At 44.8% G+C, this 24530-nt stretch overlaps 3 protein-coding genes across 6 annotated transcripts in view; 1 reads left to right on the top strand and 2 right to left on the bottom strand.

Moving 5' to 3' along the window:
* Positions 1-647, bottom strand: part of PIKFYVE (phosphoinositide kinase, FYVE finger containing) — an 82877-nt gene extending 82230 nt beyond the window's left edge. Inside the window, exon 1 of the mRNA XM_010565592.1 lies at positions 606-647. The gene's annotated coding sequence lies outside the window, so the exon portion shown is untranslated. The remainder of the gene's footprint in view (positions 1-605) is intronic.
* Positions 8-13843, top strand: IDH1 (isocitrate dehydrogenase 1 (NADP+), soluble). 4 transcript variants are annotated; one of them, XM_010565725.1, is made up of 9 exons: positions 8-91; positions 2932-3059; positions 4692-4983; positions 6751-6856; positions 9459-9636; positions 10083-10234; positions 11319-11459; positions 12247-12409; positions 12927-13843. In XM_010565725.1, the coding sequence occupies exons 2-9, from the start codon at positions 2938-2940 to the stop codon at positions 13018-13020; spliced, it is 1248 nt and encodes a 415-aa protein (XP_010564027.1). In that variant the 5' UTR covers positions 8-91; positions 2932-2937; the 3' UTR covers positions 13021-13843. The 4 variants fall into 4 exon arrangements, 3 of the variants coding, with proteins under 3 accessions (XP_010564027.1, XP_010564046.1, XP_010564034.1); XM_010565732.1 differs by lacking the exon at positions 8-91 and adding an exon at positions 695-796; XR_774244.1 differs by lacking the exon at positions 12927-13843 and having other exon boundaries at positions 11319-11639; positions 12247-12332.
* A 6366-nt stretch (positions 13844-20209) lies between these two features.
* On the bottom strand, positions 20210-24317 carry LOC104830527 (shugoshin-like 2). Its single transcript, XM_010565504.1, is given in 7 exon segments — positions 20210-20298; positions 20917-21010; positions 21013-21185; positions 22006-22100; positions 22715-22777; positions 23043-23218; positions 24176-24317. Coding segments are annotated over 6 exon segments (696 nt in total). The 3' UTR covers positions 20210-20298; positions 20917-20963.
* Between the last annotated feature and the right edge of the window lie 213 nt (positions 24318-24530).

The raw sequence follows: 24530 nt of genomic DNA, 5'->3' as shown, positions 1-24530 counted from the left end.
CGGGCCGGGGGCGGGGGCGCGGCCCCATAAAAGGCCCCGCGCACGGCCGGGTCCCGCGTCGCCGTGAGAGCCGGACCGGCACCGCCCGCAGGTAACGGGGCCCGGGGCCGCGCGGGTGAGGCGGGACGGGCCCGGCCCGCGCCGCCCCTTGGTCCTTCCCCTCCCGGTCGTGGCGTCCCCCGCCCTGCAGAGGAGCCCTGAGAGGGCGGTTTCGGGCTTTAAGGGCTTTTCTCCCGGCGGTTCGGGGCGGGGGCTCCGCGGCAGGCTGCCCGCCCGGCACCCCCTCCCGCCGCAGGTGTCGCAGAAGACGCCCCGGGTGCTGAGGGGGTGCTCGCACCCCGGACTCGGCCTCCCCGGCCTGGCGCTGGGCTTTCTCCCCCGGCAATCCAGACCTCTCTTAACAGTCGGTGGTGTCGCCTAACGCCGGCTGCGCTCGGGACCCCTCGCGTACCCCGGGGCGGCCCCCCCGGGCCGGGGGGAGCGTCCCCGGTCGCTGCCGTGCTGGCCAGGCCCGGCAGCGCCGTGCCGGGGTGGTGCCGGTGCCTGGGTTTCAGCCCCGGCTGGTGGCCCCGGCTGCAGCCCGCGGCCTGGTCGGCAAATCCTACCTGTGCCAGAAGAGCTAGGCTGCGTGGCGTTGTCAGGGGTGGGCGGCGGGCGTGGATGGAGGGCAGCGCGGCTGAAAAACGAGTGCAGGCAAGATCTCGGTTAGTGACAACGATCTCCGCCGCCCTCCCTGGGAGCGTGCCTGGTCTGAAGAGATCTTCCGTAAACCTGAATTAAGGAGTTGCTGCAATAGGTAATTATTGACTCTAGGGCCCAAGTCCTTCCTGAGGACCAAGGAGTATTTGGAAACTCACGAAGTTTCTTCTAAGTTGCCTTGGCTAAATGCTTGGGTTAAATGTATTTAAGGAAGGGTTGCTCTAGGAGAAAGACCTTGCTGACTTTTGGCAGTTCTGGAGCGTATAAAAGCAAAGGGGAAGAGTGACAGAAAGAGTTGAACTCTGGGGAACGTGTGCTCTCTAGAGGAACCTCTTGGCGTGTTGACTCTGGTGAACATAGGGCGGATGCTACTGCTGTACTGCCCCTGTACATAGACAAACTGGGGACATCAGTGTTTGAGGAGGGGAAAAATACTGGGGCCGTGACCAGATAAACACGTAGGGTGCTGTCAGAGTTGTTTAAGAAGCTGCTGTTTCCACATATCAGTGGGGATGTATCTCGGTGGAGGTGCGTCTCTCATGCTTTTGTTCCCCTTGTGACAGCAATACCGTATAGGTCTGAAGCCAGCTTTGCAAAACCTATTGCTAGGACTGACATAGTCTAATTTGTCTTATCTAAGTAGGGACCAAACTACAAAACAAGCAGTGGTGGGTGGGTGTCTGTGTACATTTTGACTTAAATGAATCAGACTGTTTCTCACACTGTGTAAGTGCCAAAAGCAAAACTGAAGTCTCCTGAGTAGCAATCCTGTGCCTAGGCCATGGGAGTGTAATACACAGTCCTTATTTAGATAGTCACAATTGAAAATTGGGCCCAAAATACTTGCATAAATAAACTGAGTTCAGAGTGTGGTCATATGAAGCTGAAGTTTTCCATGAGGACTAGAAAGGCCTAATATAAGCCAAGATACTACCTTTCTTTGGGATAGGAGTGCCTTGGATGATTTAATTTTTCAAGTTTATGTGTTCATAGTAAATACAGTCTCGGTAACTCACAACCTTGTTTTACTTTTTTTAATTTTTGCTCTTTAAAAAAGTTTGATGCAGTAGCTAGAACATAGCTTAAAGCTTATTCTCTTCCCAGACTAAAAATGTTTAATGGATTGGACTTTGGAAATTCAGCACAAGTTGGTTTAATTAAAAATAATAAAAAAAAAATTAACTGGGGAGCAGTTTCCCCACATGCTTGTAACCTGAGGCCCTTGCATTGCAAACCTCGCACCTCTGAATAACTTCATCTAGATTAATAGACTCTGTGTACAGTAGTACCCCTCATTCTGGATAAAGTGATTCATGGACCTTGGTATCTGTGAGACTGCAACCTCAGGCACGAGGGCTTGGTATCTTACTGTAGTATCCTAACAGCTGCATACAAGAAGGGGGCTGTCTTGGGAGGAAGAACTTGCCAAGTCATAGCTCTTGCATAATCAGAGCTGACAACCAAGAAACTGTGGCTGTCAGAAAGCAGGGCACTGTGTTAGAGCAGTTCAGGGGCTTGTGGGGTTGGGTTTTGTCAAAGAACAAAGTGCAAATAGAAGGGCAGAGTTCAGGTTTATTTTCTGAGGCTTTGTGAACAAATATCTTGGGAAACCTCTGTTCCATACAGAAAACAAATCTGTCCAGTATTTATTTTAACAGCAGAAATAAAGCTTGCCAGGAGAAAGTACTCTTGATGTGGCCCTTGAATTTCTGTACCAGTTTCCTTCCTTCCTGCAGAAGGAAGTTAATAAAGAAGCTGACAATGTATTAATCGTAATAGTGCCAGCAATATGAGCTGTCATTAAACTAATGTCCATTAACCCCTGTTTTTCAGAAGAAGAGGCAACTGGACTAGAACTCGTGAAATCTAAAAATAAATAGTGCTCATCTATTTCTGTGGAATTTGGGGGAAGAGTTTGGTCATGCTTTCAAATTCTTTTGTACAACCATAATTAAAGTTCATGCCCTTAGAACACAGGTCCTTAAATCTCAGATATTAACCTTTATTTTTATCCTCAGATAGATCTCCCTAGGAGCTGGGGCTTTAAGAAGAATACCAGTTAGCATGAAACTAGGGATAAATTGTGGTTATTTTCAAGACTTTGAGGAGAGATCCTGTATGCTATGTTAGTACCTCTTTTCCAGTTGTGTTGTAAAAATGCAGGATACACGTATTGGTGATGTGTGTTGGCAGTTTTTAACTTGGGCTGGGGTTTTTTTATGTCTGTTGCAGCTCAAGATGTCTAAAAAAATCCATGGGGGCTCCGTTGTGGAGATGCAAGGAGATGAAATGACACGGGTCATCTGGGAACTGATTAAAGAAAAGCTGATTTTTCCTTATGTAGATCTGGATTTGCACAGGTAATGGCTCTATGACACACAGCCACTTTGTACTGCAATTTGCATGTGTCATTAGGCATTGATCATGTTTCATTTAGCACCAAGAGCCTTATAGCTCTTCCTGCGCTAGTGCGGAGAGGCTAACTAGCCCTTTTTATACTGGTAAAGTTTCCAGCAGACTCCCCTAGTTAACTCACCTACAGGCCAACCTCACTAAGTACTCTGGAAAACATGGCCTCATGGTGAGGGTATTTTTTCAAAGTCTGGCAGCTTCTCTGGGGTTCCTCACAGCAGTAAGCAGTGAATGCTTAATTGTGCGTTAGCTCTTCTCTATACTGTGTGTCTAAGAAGGTCTCTCACAGACATGATCTGGATTTTTGTCTCCTCTGTCTTGGCTTTCCAGCACCAGGGCAGTCTGCACAGCTTCCTGCATCCTAAACAATCAGAAACATGGGATGTTTCAGCCACTGCCTGACTTGAAGCCTAGCATCTGTGGGCTCGGCTTCTTGCCATCTCTGTTTGAAGATCTGCCCAGAGGGCAAAAGGGTGGTTATAGGGCACAGACTCTGCCCTGATGCCTGTAAGATTGAGCTGTGCTGCTGGCAGTGTGAGCTAACTGTTGCAATTGCTCCCTGAGCCTAGGCTGTGCTCCTACACTCCCTTCTGGAAAAAACAAATACTAGCAGCTGGTGTGGCAAAGGGGACATGCTATCTACAGCATCTGGTCAAGCAGAAAGAATAATCTCTTCCCTTTCTAGCCACTGAGCTATAATTATTAGAGAAGTATCCAACTGCATTACTCCTAGCTGTGTGGACAGAGGCCTTCAACGGTATCTGCCACTATTAAACCCACAGGTCTGACCTCTTCCCCTGCTCCTGCAGTCATTTGTATGCCTCCTACATCAGGCTTTCTGCTTGCTGGTGTTGAGAACCAAGCAAACAGGAACCCAGCAGCATAATACATGCACACAGTCTGGAGAACATCCCTTTTCAAAAGAGGGGTGGGAGGAGGGAGAGCGGACCCCTGGCTGAGGCAGCACAATGGCTAGATTCATGTATAGCTGGCTATGCTTCAGGGCTGTCCCACGCTGGGCACCCGTTTTTCTCCAAAAGCTATTAAAACAGTGAGTGTGGGAAGCGTGCTTCCTCTGACTGAGGGGAATATTGGTAGTTTTGCTGCCAGAGCAGGATTGTGCGTCTGTTGTCAAAGCAGTTTTTAAGCCTAGCGTAGCTTCATATGCTCAGGATGTGAAGGAAGCAAGAACTCTCAGCACAAGAGGTTTGAAATAAAGGCCCATATTCATCTGGGGATTGTGCTGCTCCATACTATCAGAATCCCAGTCTGAAAGCTTCCATTGCAGGAAGCTCAGAAGGGAAGGCAGAGGAGATACTGCTATGTCCCATGCTGGCAGAGAGCCTCAGCCATAAACTGAAGCTGTTCTTTCTCCAGCCTCCTACCAGCAGCAGAAGTATCAGTGTATGAGCCTATGTTTTCTTCCAGTCCAACAGCATTTGCAGTGGAAGAGGGATAACTTCAGTTATGGCAGAGTGCTGGAACTACACTGACAGGCACATATGGGGTCTGCTTTCTTTCCTGTTGGACATGAAGAAATGTCCTGGGCAGTTCTGACCATCTTTGTGGGTTTGTTACAGCTATGACTTGGGCATTGAGCATCGTGATGCTACAAATGATAAAGTAACTGTGGAAGCTGCTGAAGCCATAAAGAAATACAACGTTGGCATAAAGTGTGCAACCATCACTCCTGATGAGAAAAGAGTGGAGGAGTTCAAGTTGAAGCAGATGTGGAAGTCTCCCAATGGGACAATTAGAAACATCTTAGGTGGCACTGTCTTCAGGGAGGCTATTATCTGCAAGAACATTCCCCGGCTGGTGTCTGGATGGGTGAAACCAATTGTCATTGGCCGTCACGCTTATGGGGATCAAGTGAGTCACTTCAGTGTTTATGCCTCTTTTTATCTGAACAGGCTTAGACCTGACTGGTATAAAGCTACAAAGACTTAGACAACCCTGGGCTGCTGCTTTATCCCTTGCACTCCACCTGGGAGTGGGTACTTGCTAGCATTTTGTTTGTACAGCACCTGGCAAAGTGTGGGAGAGCCTGGTTCATGCTTCTCTTCCTTAGACAGTGTAGCTGTATAAACAGCATTCAGGGGCCTGTGCTTGGCTTAGATAGGTCTGTACCTAAACACGGGGTATAACTCCTCCAAGTTCTTTTTCTTCACCTCTGCAGAACCCACCTCCCTACATAACAATGTCTTTAGAAAATATCCTTTACACTGCCCATCTTTTTAATTCTCAGAAGGACTTTTTGGTGGCAAATGTTGCTCACGCAAAAATGGATCTGAGTGAGTGATTTTTCAGAAGTGGCAAAGTTGCCTTTTGTGCATGGGTGTGGGTTTGTTTTCCTTTTTTTTTTTTTTAACTGTGATCTGCTTCTCAAACTTACTTGCACAGCACTCCTGCAGAGTTGGTATTCATACTGGGCCCATCAGTCTGTGGCACTGAAGAAGTGAAACATCCTTTACCAGAGCTCTCCTGGCAGAGGTAGTACAAGGCCATGGAAGGCCCTAGCATGGCACTCAGTGTAGTGGCCTTTACAAAGCTCAGACAAGAATCAACCATACTGTTCTCCATAGGTAATGATATGCTGTAAAGCAGCCAAACATGACAAAAGACTTTTAGTAGAGCTGAGTGCTTAAATAGGTGGGTACACCCGCAAACTGAGGGTGAGTCATAAGATTAGCTGGGGTGGGAAGGTAAAATAATAAATTTCCAAGAGGAAAATAATTGCAGAGCCCTGACACTAGAAAAAAAAAAATGGGGTTCAACATCCTTAACAGTACTGAATAACTGAGAAGGTCAAAATAATAATAGAAAACAATGGATTAAGGGAGAAGGATTGAAACCCTGCCAAAGTATGAGATCAAAGTGAAAGGAATAATACAAGAACATGTAAAGGACATATGAGCAAGACACTTCTGTAACTTCAGAACGGCTCAGGGACCTGATTCCTTCAATATGAAGGAAACTACATGAAAAAGGGCAACGAATTTCAAGGAAATGTAACCTTAAATAGTACTGTTCAGGACAGTTGGGAAGATGAGACATCATTTAAAGACTTGAAGTACATGTTGGCTCTTTTGAGTCTGTGTAGCTCAGAGAAGCAAAATGTGCACCTATTTACAGAATTCAAAGAACTCTTACTACAGATTGGCCTTTCAAATGTCATATGATGGATAGAAATAATGGCTTTTATTAAGGTGCTGTATGATTTTCCCCTTATTCATGAGATCAGTAGTTGTGATATGAATGGGTTTTTTTGAGGCAGGGAGAGGAGTCTTTCTACTCACAGACCACACTGCACTCTGGATACTTTGTACTTTAGAACTTCAGTGCAGCTGCAAAAATACATACTCTGCCAACTGATGGGGCACAAGAATCTGTAAATTTTTTCCCTTAAAGAGGAAGATATCTTCTGAAATAGGCAGGCTCTTAACTACTTGTCTTTGATAATCTAGTAAATTAATCCAATGACCACATGGCTGAGTAAACAGAGCCTGATCAATGGGTTTTTTTGGTACAACTCTTTATGTTTTTCTGCACCCTGCCATCCCAAATGCAGGTTTTCTTTTATTGTTCTGTCCTCCTTATAGATAAAATCATCATGGCAATTTTTATTTTTTTTAACAGTACAGAGCAACTGATTTTGTGGTACCTGGGCCTGGAAAAGTAGAGATGATCTACACTCCAGAAGGTGGAGGCAAACCAGTCACATACCTGGTCCATAACTTTGAAAGTAGGTATTATCTTTAAGTTGTGATTAAAACTGGTATTTTTTTGTTTAATTCAACCTTAAAGTATTGGTCAGATCTGTTTGATAGTAAAATATGACTTTGAGGTAGAGTGGGGGAGAAGGTCTGGGCCTTATTTATCTGGGAAGTACTGAAAGTTAAGTGAAATCTTCCTGGCATCAAAAAGGCATATCAAATACAGTCATATTAGACTGGCCATCTGTCATGCTTCTTGTATGATGACTCTGGTAGTGGCATGTATGTTTTTTCTCTCTGATCATAGGGAAACTTGCTATCTAAACGGGGCTTGACCTAAGGGGAGATATGTTTGAGAACAATTTGGGTATAATTCTTTCTGGTTTTAGTTTGTCTTACTGAGCTCTATATACCTTTGCAGTTTGTACCCTTCTTTATTAAGCAGTCTCTTTTTCAGTAGAAATGAGAACTGACACTTACTCTGCAGGGTGGAAAAGAGATTTGACAAAGATGCTCCTGACTGTATAGGCTCTAACTGTTTTAACAGATGCAGTCCCTCCTAGCAATATTGCTGTGCTGGTTGTAGACGTTGCTAGGCTCAGGAGGAGGAGCCCTGACATTGCTGGGCTTTGTTGCATGGAAACAATTACACACATGTTGCTAGAACCTAGGGTGTTTCTCTAGGGGCAGGATTCAGGAAAACATCGCGCAAGTCACATCTCCTGCATATCAGTGATCAAAGGCTTCAGGTTTTGAAGCCTTATGGTGACCTATGTATGTGAGCGTGCAATGTTTTGTTTCTAGCTACAAAAACTTAATACATCCATGTAAACCGCAGAATCCTAGTTTGTATGCAGTTGGCTTGGCAAACAGGTACCAAAACTGCCATATGACCCTCTTCTGTAATACTTGATGTCTCTGGCATTCTTTCTCACAGGAACCTAAATCTCTGCTATCTCTTATTGCACAGCCTTTCATCTGGAGTTCACCTGCTTCACTGCCAGTCCTAATCTGTTTTCATTTGATAGGTGACTGGTGAGCCTGTAGTGGAGGTGTCTGGCAGTTCCAGCTTCCAGTCTGATTCACCACTCTGCGTCGCATCAGCGAGCAGAAAGCAAGGAAGTGCAAAGATGGCAGACTACTGCTGTTGCTCTTGGGGAACTCCCCTCCCCACAGATAACTGTTGTGCCAGCATATCTCCACAATGCATAAAGGAAGTTTGTCCTATTGCTATACTAATATGTTCAAACTTGACACTGAATCAGGAGATTTTAGTAGGCAGTAAGATTGTATGATTGCAACAAGGTTGGGGTTTTTTTTACCTATATGCAAATAAGTATTTGAATAAAACTTAATAGCTGTCATCCAGCAACTATGAAATCATGGCTCAAGAGGACACAGTGTCTGTAGCTGATCAGACCATGTTCTGTCCTTGACTCATTAAGCGAGGCAGGGGGACAACATGTATTTTTGCTGGTAACAACAGGAATTTCATTCCCTGCCAATATCACCTTTAAATGACCTTGCTATCTTAGCAAGCAGATAAACCTCCTCTGGCTTCCCCTCTTCATTCTGCACACATGTCCATATAGTAACAACCATCTGGAGGTAAGGATAAATGGATATTAGGAAAGAGTATTTTCAAAAATAAAACCAAATCTGCAGTGTTTCTGGAGCAAAAATCCCTGATAAAGGCACTGTACAACAAACTAGAGAGGTGGTGGTAGTGAGGTGCTTAAAATTAAGTACATGGTATCTACTTTTCACTAGAAACACAAAGAGCTGTGCTCTGAAGATGGCAAAGCTTTTTCGTGAAGCCCTAGACCCTACTTTCACCCACAGTTAGCCTCTCCCATGATCTGAATGCTGCTTTCTCCCAGGTGACCTGGGCTGTAAGTTTAAGGCACTTCCATTCAGGCTGTTGACACATCTGCATTACACAGTCTAAGTCATGTGAGTGTTGATAGTTCCTCAGAGCCTTCTTGGGACTTTCCCTTGCATTCACATGACTGCCATGTTCTCCCCACAACTCACTGGAAGTGAGCCTGAGCAGGTGAAACAAAGCTTCAGGGTAAGCCAGACACATGTGCTGAAAAGATGCAGGAATGCATGTGGGGACTTGTTTACCTGAGCTAGGCAAAGCAGCCTCTGACTGCCAGAGTTAGTTCTGCAGTGCAGTCAAAGCCTGAAGGTACAAGGCACTTAAGATGGGACCAAACCCATTTCTAGCTTTGACTGAGACTCCTGCTCCAAACTCCTGCCTGCTGCTTTGATAGAAAAAATACTTCGTATGACTAGTAGGAGTTCAAGCACACTTGCTCCTGTCACAGTTTTGCTGCTTAGGCTGGATTAGGAATAAACTTCTTAGGGGTATTAGATCACAGTATTAAGATGTACCTAGCTGTAAAACAAAACCACCTTCCTATCCATATGTCACGGGACTGGTGGAACTTTGAGCTGATAGTGCAAAGTGAATCTTCTCCTGAAAGAGCCAGCCTTAAATTGAGAACTATATCAAGACACCTGGGGATAACACCAGCCTGCCTGCCAGAGTATGCTATGGGGAGACTGTCAAATCCTTAACCAAAATTAAATCTAGTTGGTTCTTATCTGTTCTTTCTCCACTAACAGGGTGTGGTGGTGTAGCCATGGGAATGTACAATCTTGACCAGTCTATCAAGGATTTTGCCCACAGTTCCTTCCAAATGGCACTGTCTAAAGGCTGGCCCCTCTACATGAGCACCAAGAACACCATCCTGAAAAGATACGATGGCCGCTTTAAAGACATCTTCCAAGACATCTATGACAGGTAACCAGGATAGTTGCGTACTTGCTACTGCAGTGCATAAGTCTGCAGCAGGAACATCCTCTCCAACCTTGTGAGCTGCTACAGTTAATTCAGCATTCTCAGACACTCAGCAGCACTTTGTGGGGGCTGTGTGCCTTCCCTGTCACAGTCTCCTTTGTCCTGCAGGACACAGTACTCAATGTTTAAAGCTCTGCTAAATGTGGCTGTGGTGTTCATCTCTCCTAACAGAGTCACAGGTTCTCTATGGGCTCCTCTGGGATTCTGAAGCAGACTTGCAGTGGCCTAGCAAAGCAAGCAAGCAAAAAAAGAGTAAAGAAGATGCAAATTTCTTTTAAGTTTTTTTTCTCTCTTATTTCTACGCATCTCGCTATATACAATTACTTGCACAAATTGCGCAATCCCTGTTTTTATCTATATAATGAGTTGTTCTGCTTTTTGTTTTCCAGAGAATACAAGTCCCAGTTTGAAGCCAAAAAGATCTGGTATGAGCATAGGCTCATTGATGACATGGTTGCTCAGGCCCTGAAATCTGAAGGAGGCTTTGTCTGGGCCTGCAAGAACTATGATGGGGATGTGCAGTCTGACTCTGTTGCACAAGGTGTGAGATGTTTCCTGTGCTACACTGAAGTATCTTGTGACCTTGTGTCATATCTTACGTAATGGCCCAGGAGGTGGTGTAGGGTCTCAGAACTTATATTTCAAACCTGTGGCCAGTTATGGAGATACCAGGCAGGCAAAGAATTTCTGATTTCACTTTTACAGGAGAATCCATTGAATGTAGACTGTGTAGTTGCACTTCTTTACGGAATGGCAGTTCCTACCAACATAGTAACTGATGGTTTTCCATTCTAATGGAAGGTATCCAGACAGCTGGGATTCTGTCACTGTCAGCTTGAATTAAGCTGACTGATGGTGAGCATACTGGCAGGTGTTCTACAGATAAGTAAGACCATCTCAGGACCTAAAGCTACCTGTCAGGTGTAAAGAGAGAGACTGATATGTTTAACTTTAGACTTGCAGTGCTTGATCAAAATCCTATATAACCAAGCTGCCTGGTGCTAAAAAAAATACAGATGCAGAAACCCACAAGATAAGATGTGTGGCTTTATGTAATACGCTCTTTCTAAAGTAATGCCAGTAAACTGCATCCCACAGAACAAGGATGTGTGTTGGACTGCTGAACAAAGAAGCTGTCAAAGACAAAGCTCTCTGAACCTACAGGGTTAGAAGTGATGTGAATGTCCAGTTTTGCCAGCTGATGGTTCTTTTCACTAGAGCAGATGCTCTTGATATGAAGTAGGTTTGTTTACTATCACCCTGTGGGGAAGATGGCGATTGACAGCCCAACACTGTTTATTTAGGATTCTTTGTTCTCATACTGCATCTTTTCAATAAAAATCTGTCCAGCAAGTTAGGTGAGAATACTAATTTTCTTAAAACAGTGCAGAATGTCTGCATATCTGTATTTCATGGTTCAGCAGCACTTTCTGTTCAGATGAGCTGTTATTTTGATGTGTCAGGACTAGCCAGTTAATTGCAGCAGCAGCAGCAGCACTGCTGTTCAGGAATACTCACATCAAGGCTGGGAGGATGTAGGAGGATTGTAGGATGGTGGGATTAAGGGGAATTTAAGGGGGCTGTCCAAAGGAGACACTGAACTTTTTAAACTATGTATTCTGTAGGCTATGGCTCTCTAGGCATGATGACCAGTGTGCTGATCTGCCCTGATGGCAAGACTGTTGAAGCAGAAGCTGCTCATGGCACGGTTACTCGTCACTACCGCATGCACCAGAAAGGCCAAGAAACCTCCACTAACCCCATTGGTAAGCTGCTTTTCATTGCCCTTCAGTGATCTGTACACATGAAAGAACAGGTCTGGAGTAAGAACATCTGCATCCTTTCTGCAGAGAATTGCTTCACTGAGTGGTGAAACTGGTAGTTCATAATGCATTTTTCTTCCACGGAGACAGCTGCAGCCTGGAGCAAAACCAGGGTGGAATGGAGTAAGTGTGAGCAATAAGCTAGACCTAGCCTTTGAGACATGCTCTCACTCTTCAGCAAATGATGGGTTTATAGCCACAACAGCCTTAAGGTTTAGGTTGGTTGTTTTTTTATTTTACTCCCCTTCCTGATGCTCCAAAAGACCCGGCCACCCATGAAACCACATACATACTTAAAAGTGTAAGCGCACCTAGAATGGGACACGAGGGAAAGAATCCTCTACAATTGCATAGGGACCAGAGTGTAATGTAATACCCAGAAGAAGACTGCACCCTTCTATCATAAGGACAATAAGGACAACTTTCTGTGTAACCATAGAGTCCTACCACCAGTCTTTCTTTCCAACTTGGGCAGGAACAAAATAAGATAAAATGGCACGCACAGCGAGATTGCTGGAGGCAGTGAGTAGTTTCTGGGGCTTGCTTTTCTTTAGAGCTGCACAAAATGCAAAGGATGCCTAGATGAAGATAAGTGTTCTCTTTCCCATACCAGATTTTCTATCTTTTTTTCTGTCTGTTTTAATAAAAAATAATTACTGTTCCATATGGCAGTTTAGAACAATGTCCAGGGAGTTCTGGAAGGACAGAGTAATCTAGTGTTCTCTCTCAGCCTCCATCTTCGCATGGACAAGAGGACTAGCTCACAGAGCTAAGCTGGACAACAACACTAGCCTCAAGAACTTTGCCGTTGCCCTGGAAGAAGTCTGCGTTGAGACCATTGAATCTGGCTTCATGACAAAGGACCTTGCTGCCTGTATCAAAGGCCTACCTAAGTAAGTGTATGAACTCCAAGCTGTGCTTGGAGGAGACTGTTTTACTTGGTGTTTCTGAACAACATTTTCTGGGAAGTTATTTTAGTATGGTGAAAAATTGGTGGAGTCTGGTCACAGAACAGGGCTCATCTGTGTACCCTGTGTTGTACAAACAGAATGTGAGACATTCCCTGCTCCAAGTAGCTTAGTCTAGGTTGCTCTGTTCTTGCTATTGTACCAAATGCATAGGGGAAAAAGTAAAGAGGGAACTGCAAAGATTTCTCTTATGACAGGCTGGCTACGTTGGCTAGATCCTGCCCTGTCCATTTATTAGGATGGAGACCTACTTCACTGCAAAATACCACCTGGCTACCTCTTCTCTAGAGCCTTTTGGCAAAAAACATCAGCCTGATGAGTAGGAGATAACTCTTTTGGGTTTAGAGGCAAGACTTGGAGTTCTTTGAACAGCGTTCCCCTGCTGTGAGCACTTGAGTGGCTTTACGACTAATGTCTGTCTTGTTTTGTTTCCCCCCTTCAGTGTCACACGCTCTGACTACCTGAATACCTTTGAGTTCATGGACAAGCTTGCTGAAAACTTGAAGGGGAAGCTGGCCTCCCTGCCGAAACTTTAAGGCATGGGTTCTACTCAAGCTCCATTAACAAAGCATCTCCCACTTATACCAGAGTGTAAGTGGCACTATATCACACTCTGTTGTGAACATTTCAAATATTAGACAAAAGTAAACATGTACACTTTTTTAAATGTTTAAAAGACCATGTTTTCTTAAACCCCTTGAGCTGCTGGGCTAGGCCTTACTTTTTGCTAAGCAGCTGAATGTGATAGCATTCAAGCTCAATGCAGGTCTGGATTCCTAATGTCATTCACAGTAGACCTGAGGTTTCTCTCTATGACTTTGATCTGTGTTTCTTTTCACTCTTCCTCTCAGACTGAAAGCCAATCTGTGTCACAGCTCTGGTCAAACCAGTGGTGACTTACTGTTCAACAGACCTTAGAAATCAGAACTGTCTCATCTTTCCAGTACTGTCCACTGAGTGTAAGTGAGCTTACAGGGCTATGCCAGCTCTGTTGCAGCCCCTCTCTTACTTAATTTATCTCTTAGTGCCAATCAGAGCATAGTATCCTGATACTAAGGGATTTGGTCCCACTGCTACAGTCAGGACTGTAGCATTTGAGAAGCACTTAGTAAATGCTACAACCAAACCCTACAGGCTAAGAGCCTAATAAAGCCATGCTGCAGTATCTAAATGCAGGCCATGCATTTATATTCTTCTGACCAGATGTGAAGCATAGGAACTGTTACCTCTTCCCCCACCCCACAACTCATAAAGGTACAAAACTTTTTTTTCACTTGTCTGGGCTATTACTTAGTTCTTCCTGTTGTGATACAGCAAGTCAGATTATGACTGTGAAAAACTATTCCATCCATGCTTTTGTGTTTGTTTTTTTAAGAGTATTTTAGTTCAGATTAAAATAAAAGCCAACTAACATTCTTTGTGTCTCTCCTTCCTTTGTGTGATTAGCAGATACGGGGAAATAATCTCTCCCTTCTTAGAGTTTTAATTTGTTCTGGCCCATGGCAAGATGTGATGTGTAGTGTGGTGGTAAGCATCAGGTAGTGCACAAGAATTTAAAGGTACCACCTCCACTGAAACTTTATTTTGGGACTAATATAAACTCAAATTGATGTATCACCACTCAACAAAGATCAGAAACTGGTTATATGTGAGACAAATTCTTACCCTGCAGCTGACTAGCTTTAAGTGTTAGTTAGGATAGAAATGCAATGTTAAGACTAGATCAGCTAGTATTAACATTTGTTTGGGGATGAGCATGTGTTTGAAGCACAGCTCTACAACTGCTAGCAGCTGTCACTGTGCCTTCAATATGAATGAACACAGTAGTCTGCTATTCTGTTATTAACACAAGCTTATAAGAAGTGCAGCTGGAAAAAGTCCCATTGCTGACCCATAGAAGCAATGGAAACAATCATCAGGAACATCTGGAGATCTATGTTCCTGCCTGGCTTCTGACAGCCATAGTTCAAATTACTGTGTCACAGTCAGGCAGGTCATACTACTACAGCACCTCTAATAAATTCCCTGTTATTTACTAGCTCCTGCCTCACTTCTGGAGTTACAGAGTACCAGAGAAAGCCTAGTGCCTTTCAGGAAACTGAATAAAGGTGCATTTTTAAATCTTCTACTTTTTGTTTTAATGACTTGACAGTATAGCTTAAGTGTAAGCAATCGAGTAGCATTTACCTGACTGCAGATGGCACTATTTTCCCTCTGTATTGACAAAATTTCTATTTTCTGGAGGACTCTGCAGAGTACAGCAAGACCCCATCTACCTTTGTGAACTGATGGCTGTTGCTGAAGTGCTGAGGAGAGAAAAGAACACTTGTCTCTGTGTTGGGAAAAGAAGCAATAAGTGTGGTCATAAGAATAGAGTGTCCCTCTCCCTGCTCTGCCACAGAGAAAGAAGAAACATTTTTCCTGCTTCCAAGGAGGCACATTCTCTTCCCTTTTACTACTAATACAATCACTTCTTTTCCCCACCACTCCCTCAAACATTTAATATCAATAAACTTCAAAGGTAGACACCAGTAGACCCTAAAAAAACCAAGTCCTGGAGGCCAGTGGGCACTCAGTCTGCAATGGAAAAGAGCACAGAATTTCCTGAAACACAGTTGTCTGCTTCACAGCATACAACCTGCTTCATAGAGCTCTTGAGCAGGGCCCTTGTAGCTCCCACTACCAGTAATAGACCTTTGCACCAACACTTCCATCAGCAGACCCCAGCAAAAGTTGTCTTTGATCAAAGTATAGCCTAGCTTACCTTTAGTGCTGACACTGATGTAGTTAGATGTGTGCGTCAGTGTCCTAGGTATTGTATGCTCAGGCCTGGTGGAAGGCTCAGTTTTCAACTCCATAGTTATGCAAATCCCCACTGACAGCAAATACAGTGAGAGGGGATACATCAGTTATCTGACATGGCCCCTTCCAGAACAGCAGAGAGCTCTGACTTCTAGGGCTCTCCAAGGCTTCAGTAGTCAACCCTAAATGTGACTTCACAGTGGACTGCTCTACCTGTACAGAAGCCACCTTTTACAGAAGGTAATGCTAGGCAGCATGTCAGCATGCCTCTTCTGCTTGCTGTCAAAGCCTGGGCTGCTGCAACCCTTTCAGATCCTTTCAGCAGCCCTTGTGGGTATCTGCAATGCCAGAAGAGCAGCCCTCCAACAAGGTGTACTCTTCCCAGGCTTGGGTAGGGCCAGGAGAGAACTGGCAGAGCCCACTAGCTATCCATGGTGCCACAAGCACTTGTGCATAAAGACTTTGCAGACAAGCACCCCAGCATTTAAAGGTGATGGGGGGTGGGGGGGAAGGGCCGGGAATAAATGTCACAAAGCTTTTATACTGTCCACACAGGAGACTTTATTTATAGTTTAATAAAAAATAAACTACACAAATCATTAGAGAGATTCTAGCAGAGATGCACAAGCCCCTAGGAGCTTGGGGGCTGCCTGCTGAACCACTATTTTACTTCTGGCTTTATGTCTCTTCCCATTGTTATTAGCTTGCCTGCCTCAGCACTGGGACATCCTTCAGGAAGCCATTCTTTTTCCTCTTTGATCTTCTTGGTCATTTCCTTGGCTTTGGCAGTTCTCTTCTTTCTGGTTTTGCAGTGAGGGGAGTAGAGGAACTCTGTGTTTGTAAATGGGTCACCCCGCCTCAGTTTGCTGCAGAACCAAAAGGGTTAGATTGAACCATCAAGGTTTTTCTTGAATACATGTATGATTTCAGTCTCTAAAGTTTCTGATTTTACTGAAATGCTTCCACTGTAAGATGACTGAGTGGTACAGTTTGTTCCTTGTCCAGTACAGGAACAGCTGTACCAGTACAGAGTACCTTCTGACCCAGTATAACTAACTCCTCACAGAAAGTTCAAACTGTGACACTTTTCAGGAAAAAAACCATAGCATTACCCAGTATCATAACAACAAAGTCATCATTTTAGGAGTTAAATGGTTCTGTATAGTAGCCATTGGATGCACTGAATCTATATTTTCTTAGGGAAAAGATGCAGCTATTTGTTTAGGTACTCATATCTGCCAGAAAAAGCAAATATAGATAGAGTCTGCTTGCAGGGGAGAACCCTCCTCAAAACCTAGCATTCCCTTCACTGAAACCCTATTAACATGGAAGTATTACTCAGTTGTTGTATAAAACCTTAGATATCACAGAATGGCAGCAAGTAAAATCAGGGGTTTTGCTTAGCTGTCTTTGTTTAGCTTGTATTTTATCCTCACATTAATCCCTCATTAGCACTGGTGTACCACAGATGCAGTCTGCTAAGAGATGTGCTCATTTCAGTGAGGGAAATAACATCTTTGGTAGCTTGTTACCAGAAGCCTGCATATGCATCTGTGCCAATGCAGAATTTTGGTTTAACCACACTGTGGTAGAAGAGGAGGGTCACAGAAACACAAAGGGTAAGAAGAACTTAAAGACAAACAAAGTGACAGGGGGCCTAGCCCTGGAGAGTGAGCACATGAGAGCAGAGCAGGGGTTACAGCATGGGGACAGTCATAGGAAGGAAGAGTTTAAAGCCCAACCTGTTGAGTTTCGGCTCTGCATAGCAGGCTGGGCCCCGTCTCCGCCTGGATGAGCGCCCTGACATTTCTTCCAAGCTGGAGGAAGACAGAGTCCTGGCATTGGTCAAGTCCTGTAGTGGCCTGATCTCTGCAAAGGGAGACATTCACACGAGTTGATCAAAGTGTTTCCAAATACTTTCCAGATATCCTAAGAAACACAGCTGCCAAACAGAGAAGGGCTGCATTACCAGGTTTCTCTGAACACTGCACAATCCTGAATCCAATCATGTTCCCTCTAAACTAAGGAGACCATTTTTGTCCAAATATCCCAGACCTGCTCTTCAAAAGTCAACTCATGCATCAAATTACATTCCTTATGGAAAAAATACAGGTCACTAATACTGCTAGTATCATTGGGCCCTGGTGTAGTAGAAAAATGATACAAAAATGATAGTTGATAGTTCTAATGTCCAGGAGCTTACAGCCTGGAGGAAAAAGCAAGCTTATGGCACCCAAACAACCTACAAGACTTCCAGGAAGGCACAGTACCCTGCCAGTGTTTACTGCAGCTTTCAAAGTGAAGTCAGCCAAGAAACGGAGGGCAGAAGAACCAACTTCTTCCCTCTCTACAAAGTACAGCCCACTCTAGCTATAACAGGCCTGTTTGTCAACAACTACAGGAAGGAAAAACCCCACAAAAACAACTCTCTTTACAGAGTATCCAATAACAGCAAGCTCCCAAAAAGGCTCAGCTTCACTATTGTATTACCAGCCAAGGGATACACCCTCCAAATCCTTTCAAAAAACAAACCAAAAAAACCCACAACCAAGAGAATTTAGGTAGCTCCTGATGAATTTCCATTGAAGATACCACCTAGAGGTATAAAGTCTAAAACCTTGCAGCACTAACCATTCTAGACCAAAAACCTGCCATCATCATATTCTGTGCCCCAATAATGCTGACTCTAGTAGGCAGGGTCAGTATCAAATTATACTTTTCAACTGCTTGAGTAATTGATTTTCTAAATTGACAGGCATGCCCTGTAGATAACAAGAGTGGTAAAGCAAGACTCGCAGCACATGCTCCTAGTCTTTTCCCAATATCCACACAAGTGACCAGAAATTCTTACAGGAATGCTGATAAACTAGAAGCAAATGCAGCCACAGAAATGACTGGCCAGCACAAGTGGAAGTATAAATGGTGTATTGAACACTGATCTTTAACTCTGAAAAAAGAGAGGAGGGAAAGAAAATTATAAGCACTTGCTGTATGGATTTTTGGCACTCATCTCCAAACACAGGTACCCTCCCCAGCCTACCACCTACCAGGTTCCTGTGAAGGTGAGCTCCGAGAACTTGACTCAACCTGGTTTCTTTCCCCAAGTATTTCCTCTGCAGTCTTTTCTTTAAATACCAGGGAGCTTTCCAGCCAAACAGAGGATTTCTCTGGCATTCTGTTGCCCTCAGTACTTAAGCTCTTGGAGACTGGTACATCTGTAAGCCTGGAGCTGACAAGCAAAGCTGCAGAACAGGTCACAGAAGAGGATTCAATACTGTGTGAAATGTCCATGAGATTATTTGTAAGTGGTATCTTAGCTATCTGCTCTTCCAGGAAGGCATCTGGCTCAGACAGCAGATCTGTAATGCAGGAAAACTTGCCCGTCAGGACAGTTTGATTGGATTCAAGTTCTGCTGAACTTCCAATGAGCGCCTTGGCACCATCACTTTGTCTGGCCGGGGAATCAGTCTCTGGAAGTCTAGAGGTGTTCCTCTTCCTCTGAGGCTTTGGTTTGGGATAAGCATCTTTTTTCAAAGTGTTCATGTTGTTGTCAACTTTAGCTTGCCCCTTTTCTTGAAGGCTCCCTGGCTGGTTTTTATTCCTCTGAGCAGCTGCCATCCTCTGAACTCTGGGGATTTTGCTAGCTTTGCTCCCAGGAATAGACCTGGGAGGCACAATTGGACCCCCTTCAAAATCTGTCTGGATACAACCCAAGCTTCCTGCAAGATCCAAAGGATGGACAACATAAGTTTTCCTGCTACGTTTAACATCACCTGGTGAATCCTTCATGCTCTCCTTAGCTACTTCTTGAACATCTACATATGGCCCAAAAACATCCACTTCATTTCTCTGATCACTACAACTGCTTTTCCCAACAGTCTTCTTCCTGCTTGTCTTGCTGCTTCTAGGCTGTTCTTCAGCTTTGGCCTCTGGTATTTTCACACAGTTCAACGGATTCTCCTCATCGGAGTCATCTCTTTGCCTAACTACTCTAGTTTTTCTGTTGGTTTTCTGTCTGATGCTTTTTGTGCTCACACTTGAATCCTCTTGCAAAGCACAGACACCTGAGGTCTCTTTCCTCAAGAAAAGTGAGTTTTGTAGACTGGAATCACCTGAGAGAACTTCATCACTTGAAAAGGTACAACCTGGGCTTTTTGACAAGCTCTCCATACTTTGGGTCTCAAAAATAGCTTCCTTCTTAGCCTGTTGCAGTAAGTCACCATTTCCAAGACTGTGCAGCTGTGTTAGATTCACCACATATGTTCTTCTGAGATCTTGGACTTCATCAGGAGAGCCAGAATGTTGCTCCACACCACAGTCTCTGCTCTTTCTGTTGAAAGCCCCCACACAAGCATTCTGCCTCATCTCAGAAACTTCAGACTCACTAGAACATGTTGCTACTTTTGGCTGAAGAAGCTTCTTTGCATTTTGAGCACTCTCTTCACCCTGAGCTATACCAGGACTACTTTCTGCATAGTTTTTAATTGCATTTGTTTTCTTTTTTCCTGTGCTTGCTTTTTTAACTGTTGTTTTCTCACCAGTTTTACAATTACCTTTGCTTTTAACCTTCACAGGAACAAACTCAGCGACTTGGCTATAGCTGGCGTCCATTTCAACACCACGCTCAGTTTCTTTAGCCTGTGGCTGATCACAGAAAATCTCTTTATCCAAAGATTTTCTATCAGGAATAACAGGGGTTTGAGTAGGTGAAACCAGGGAGCTGGGAGATTTCAGCTGTGGCTGTGTGTTACTCTTGCTGGAGCTGCTGCTGTCCTTTGTGATACTCCGCTGAGCTGCCCGAGTGGAACTGACACATGGGAAAATATCCACACCAGAAGATGGAGTGCTTGTTGCAAACAGGGTGGAACGCTTTCTCCTCTGAGTAACATGGCCTTGTGAGAGACGATCAAAGAAACGTTTTGCCATCTCATCGCCATCATTTGAAAAAGGATGACTCTCCCAGGCGAGCGCTGGCAAATTGTTGGGATTTTGTTGCATGGCACATAAGGCCTCTGTTGGAAAAACAAATTTCATTCCTAAGACTGAGAAATGCAGCAGGCTAATGCTAGCTTTCTCTATACCACTAAACGCCACGCCCCACACACTGCCACAAATCCAGAGCATAGAAAAAGCATGATTTTGTCTCTACAGGGACTCCCCAAACTTACTGTGTAACAGAATTGCTCAACTGGCTCCCCTCAGAACAGAAAGCCAGCCCAGAGCAACATCCCTTAACCAGCCCTAATATTTAGGAATGCTCATGATCTGTATGAGAGTTATTATTTATATGGCAAATCCACAAGGAAAAGAAGACGTGCATCTAGTCAGATTCTGCACCTTCAGACGTTTCTGAAAATCTTATGTAAGTTCAGTGCCTATTACTCAGAAAGCCTGATGAGCAATCTTGAGCTATTGCAAACATGCCAAATTTCCCCACCAGGACATCCCATTCTGGGATATATGCAATTCTAGCGATATCAGCGTCACTGAACCATGCAGTTCCTAACAGTCATTAAATGCTGCTGGAGCGATGGTTAGGAGCTAACTGGAGCTATGGCACTGCACTCATTCATTTCTGAACACAGACATGCAAAGTCATACCAGAAGAACAGCAGAAGATGCAAATTTACCTCCAAAGATGCAAGAATCGAGAAAAGCCTCTTGTGCTTCCATTGCTTCAGTCGGCTTCTTCCCATTCTCTTCCTGGTGGGATTGAGGGTTCTCAGCAGGCTGCGACTGCAAAGTGTGTTTGGAGGCAACAGGCACAATTTCCAGGGACTCAGTAGAAGCAGGTCTCTGAAGATCTAGCGAGGATGTCTGTACTGCTATAGAGTTGCCACCTTGCTGTCCTGCACCACACAGCTTGGAAATGGGCACCCTCATTGGCATCCCTGCAGCCCTGGTGAGAAGGAGAAACAGCAATGGAGCATGTTTCATACCTGTGACAGGCCCTAGAATCCAGCAGAATAGCTACAGCTTTCACTTCCATCAAGAGTTGCGGAAATACATTTCTGAAGGCTTCAAGTGCAGAAGAACACACACTACCCAGCCAGGACAGATTTCGCATTTTTCTGCAAGCACAACTTGTAAGAAAAGCACACTGCTGTGGACACAGAAGCAGGAGAAAAACACACTGAGGCAACAAGGAAGTAAGGCCTCTCAGTGCACAGGTTGCAACCACAGGTTCACCTCACTGTGGAACACCAACACAGCTGCTTAGAGATATGCCTGTGGGCAGCTCCAAGGGCACCCCTGTGTTCAAAGGGGAGACTAAACAGAGGAGAACAGAACTTCAAGTATATTTTAAAAGACCCTGCTCTTAGGTTCTTTCCAAAACACAAGTTTACATCATACAAGCAGATGACTATTAAGCATTTATACATAACAAACATCAAAGCAGCCAGCTATGGCACACACTCACTCACTCGAGGAAATCTTGCAGTGCTCACCAGCTACAAAGGAAAAACTATCTAGAAGCGATGCGCTTTCAAACAAAGGAGGGAGAAGGACCAGTTTATGTGTAGACTTAGCATTAGAACAAGTAAGACAAGGAATGGCAGCAGAAAGATACAGAATAAAGGAAAACATCAAGCAGTGGTGGTTTAGAGAAGACATCTCATGTAAAACAGACAACTGGGCACACACGTAAAACACAAGAGGAAGTTTAGCATATAGAAATTCAGGACAAGCTTGGTAATATCCGACATTTTAAGGCCCACCTCACAAGCTGACCACCTGCAATATCATCAGCCCAGCTATCTTCAGTCATGCTGCTCTTCCGGCCATTGGACAAGGATGCAGAACTTGTATAGGACTGGAAAGCAAAGAAATAGAAGGGTAGTTTAAAGCTCTTGCAATCCCCTGTGCAGCCCCCTGCACAGAAACAGCAGAAGCTCAGTTTCACCCCGGAAAGCATGCCAAATACCACCAGTGACCATCTCCCATTTAAAATTGCACAAATTATGGAATAAATTGCAGCAAAGTCAGATTCTGCCTCCACAGGCTTAAGGATGAAGTTAAACTAGTTCAGATAATCTGAGACTAGGAAGCAGGAATATTTTCCCACCCGCCCATGAGACAGAATGTATGGAAAGTGTCCTATTCCCTATCACAACTTGCCATGGCAACACTTAAAAAAAGAAACTGAAAAGAAGTCACAACCTGTCACAGCAGAATAGCCTACTGGCCAATACAGCCAACGACCCAGAGAAGGCAGTTTAAAACTGTAGCCTTTACTACAGAAGAAGTTACCCCCAGAAATTGTTAACACCAAGCTAAAAACGAGGATGCAGCCAGCACAATTCAAGCAAGCAAAGAAAAATAGTTGAAGCATCAAACACTGAAGTGAGCAGGCAACGCAAAGCAAAAGGCAGAGACAAACACAGCCCCCTTTTCCAGAGCAGTGTGCTCACATTTCCCACAATTTACCTCAGATAGCCGGGCCATCTTAACTGCAGCCACAAGGTTTTCAAGTTCTTTCAAGGTGTTATTCTATGTCAAGGTAATAAAGAGAGAGAAACCATAAAGACATTAAATCAAAACATCTATTCCAACAAGGATGCTGGTAGCCAGAGCAAGGCATGTTCTGGGGAGAACACAGCTTGGAATAAAGAATAAGCAAATGAATGGTGACATTTTTCATATGCAGATACTATGGACAATCAGCAACAGCTCAGTCCTCCCAAGGCTGAGATGCTACTGCTGCATACCTTGCCCACTGCCTCTCCCCATGCCAACCACACTGTTAGTGCCATACCAGGAAGGAGAGCTTGTGCCGCAGCAGAGCATTCTGGAAGTGACACTGCTCCACCTCCTTCTGTAGGATGGTCTTCTCCTGGGTGAGCCGCTGCGCATTGGCTTTCTCCGCATTGAGGGCCTGGGCCAGTGCTTTATTGTTGTGCTTCAGGGAGACTTTAATAGTGGAGGAGTTGTCTGTAAGGGATAGAGAAGCATCGCACAGAATCAGCATCCAAGGTCTCATCCACGCCTCTTCCCTCATCATACTTCTTCCTCTTCCCAGAATAGCCTCCCTCAGGCTCGGATGTCTACAACTCAATAGCCCCACAAAGCCAGCAGTATAATTCCTTCCAGCAATGGAGGTCTCCAGAGAACAGCAGGAAAAACTTACCATAATAACCTGCAACACTTCAGACAGACACCCTCTCCATCCTCAGTGGTTTGTGCTCAGTCAGCAAGCTACTGCTTCAATTCTTAATGAATGATGGTGTGGTTCAGGTGCTGAGTTTAGAAAGATATGCTTCTGACTTTGAACAAGTCGCCTATAGCTCTGAGTCCTCATCTCCATCCAAAAACAGAGAGAAAAACCTACCTTCCCCTGTAGCAGCCTTTGAGCAGTTTTAGATCCATGTTTCCCAATTTCAAAACAAATAAATAAAAGTAACAGAAACATCTAACTTTTTCCAAGATAGTCCAAATTATCTCGTGCACTATCATTGCATTATTTCCCCCATAAAACACAAATCACAGTTGGGCTAGCTTCTGCACAGGATTGCATCTACACTAAAATACTTTCCACATCTCTTATTTTTGCTGTTTGGACCCTGAGGACTCGGTCACCCAGATACAGCCATCTAACACCATCTGAGATGCTGCCGAGAGCAGCCTGTGATGCACCCAGCTGCTGCTCCAAAGGGTCTGCATCAAACCTGCCAGTCACAGATACCTCAGACACCTTCAGACACCTCAAGTGGCACTTGACATTCATTTGCAGGGTACTGAATTCACTAGAAACCCACAGGCAGAGAAGGAGCTGTTAAATACAAGCTCTGGGTAAGAGACCGCGGCCCACCACGGCCACAGCCAAAGGCACAGTTACAAGCTGACGTAGCTGCCAGCCTCTGCACATGCTGCAAGGCAAAATACACTCACTAATGATTTTCGTTTTGATTTTTGATGCAAGCGAGGCATTCAACTTCGCAGTCCTCAAGGCACCCTTTTTCTTCTCCCGCATCCGCTCTCTTACGCCACTCAGGCTGAAGAAGGATGTTTCGGCTGCCTCCCACGATGCCATAGCTGGAGAGAGCGACACCGAGCAGGGTTAGCACCCGTATTCCTCCCTTCGGCCGCTACTTACCGGCCAAGACTTCACACTCTCCCCGAGAAGCGTACCTGCGGCCTCGCCCCCCGCCCCGCTGACCCCCCGGGAGGACCTGCCGGCCGCAGACACAGGGCACCGCGCCGCACCTCGCCCCGAGCTGCTCCCGGCAGCGGCGGCCGCCGCGGG

Source organism: Haliaeetus leucocephalus, unplaced genomic scaffold, assembly GCF_000737465.1.
Source record: "Haliaeetus leucocephalus isolate CR32 unplaced genomic scaffold, Haliaeetus_leucocephalus-4.0 Scaffold1, whole genome shotgun sequence".
In the NCBI taxonomy this organism is placed as follows: domain Eukaryota; kingdom Metazoa; phylum Chordata; class Aves; order Accipitriformes; family Accipitridae; genus Haliaeetus; species Haliaeetus leucocephalus.
Note: the sequence above shows the minus strand (reverse complement) of the source record. Positions and strands in the feature narration are given on the sequence as shown.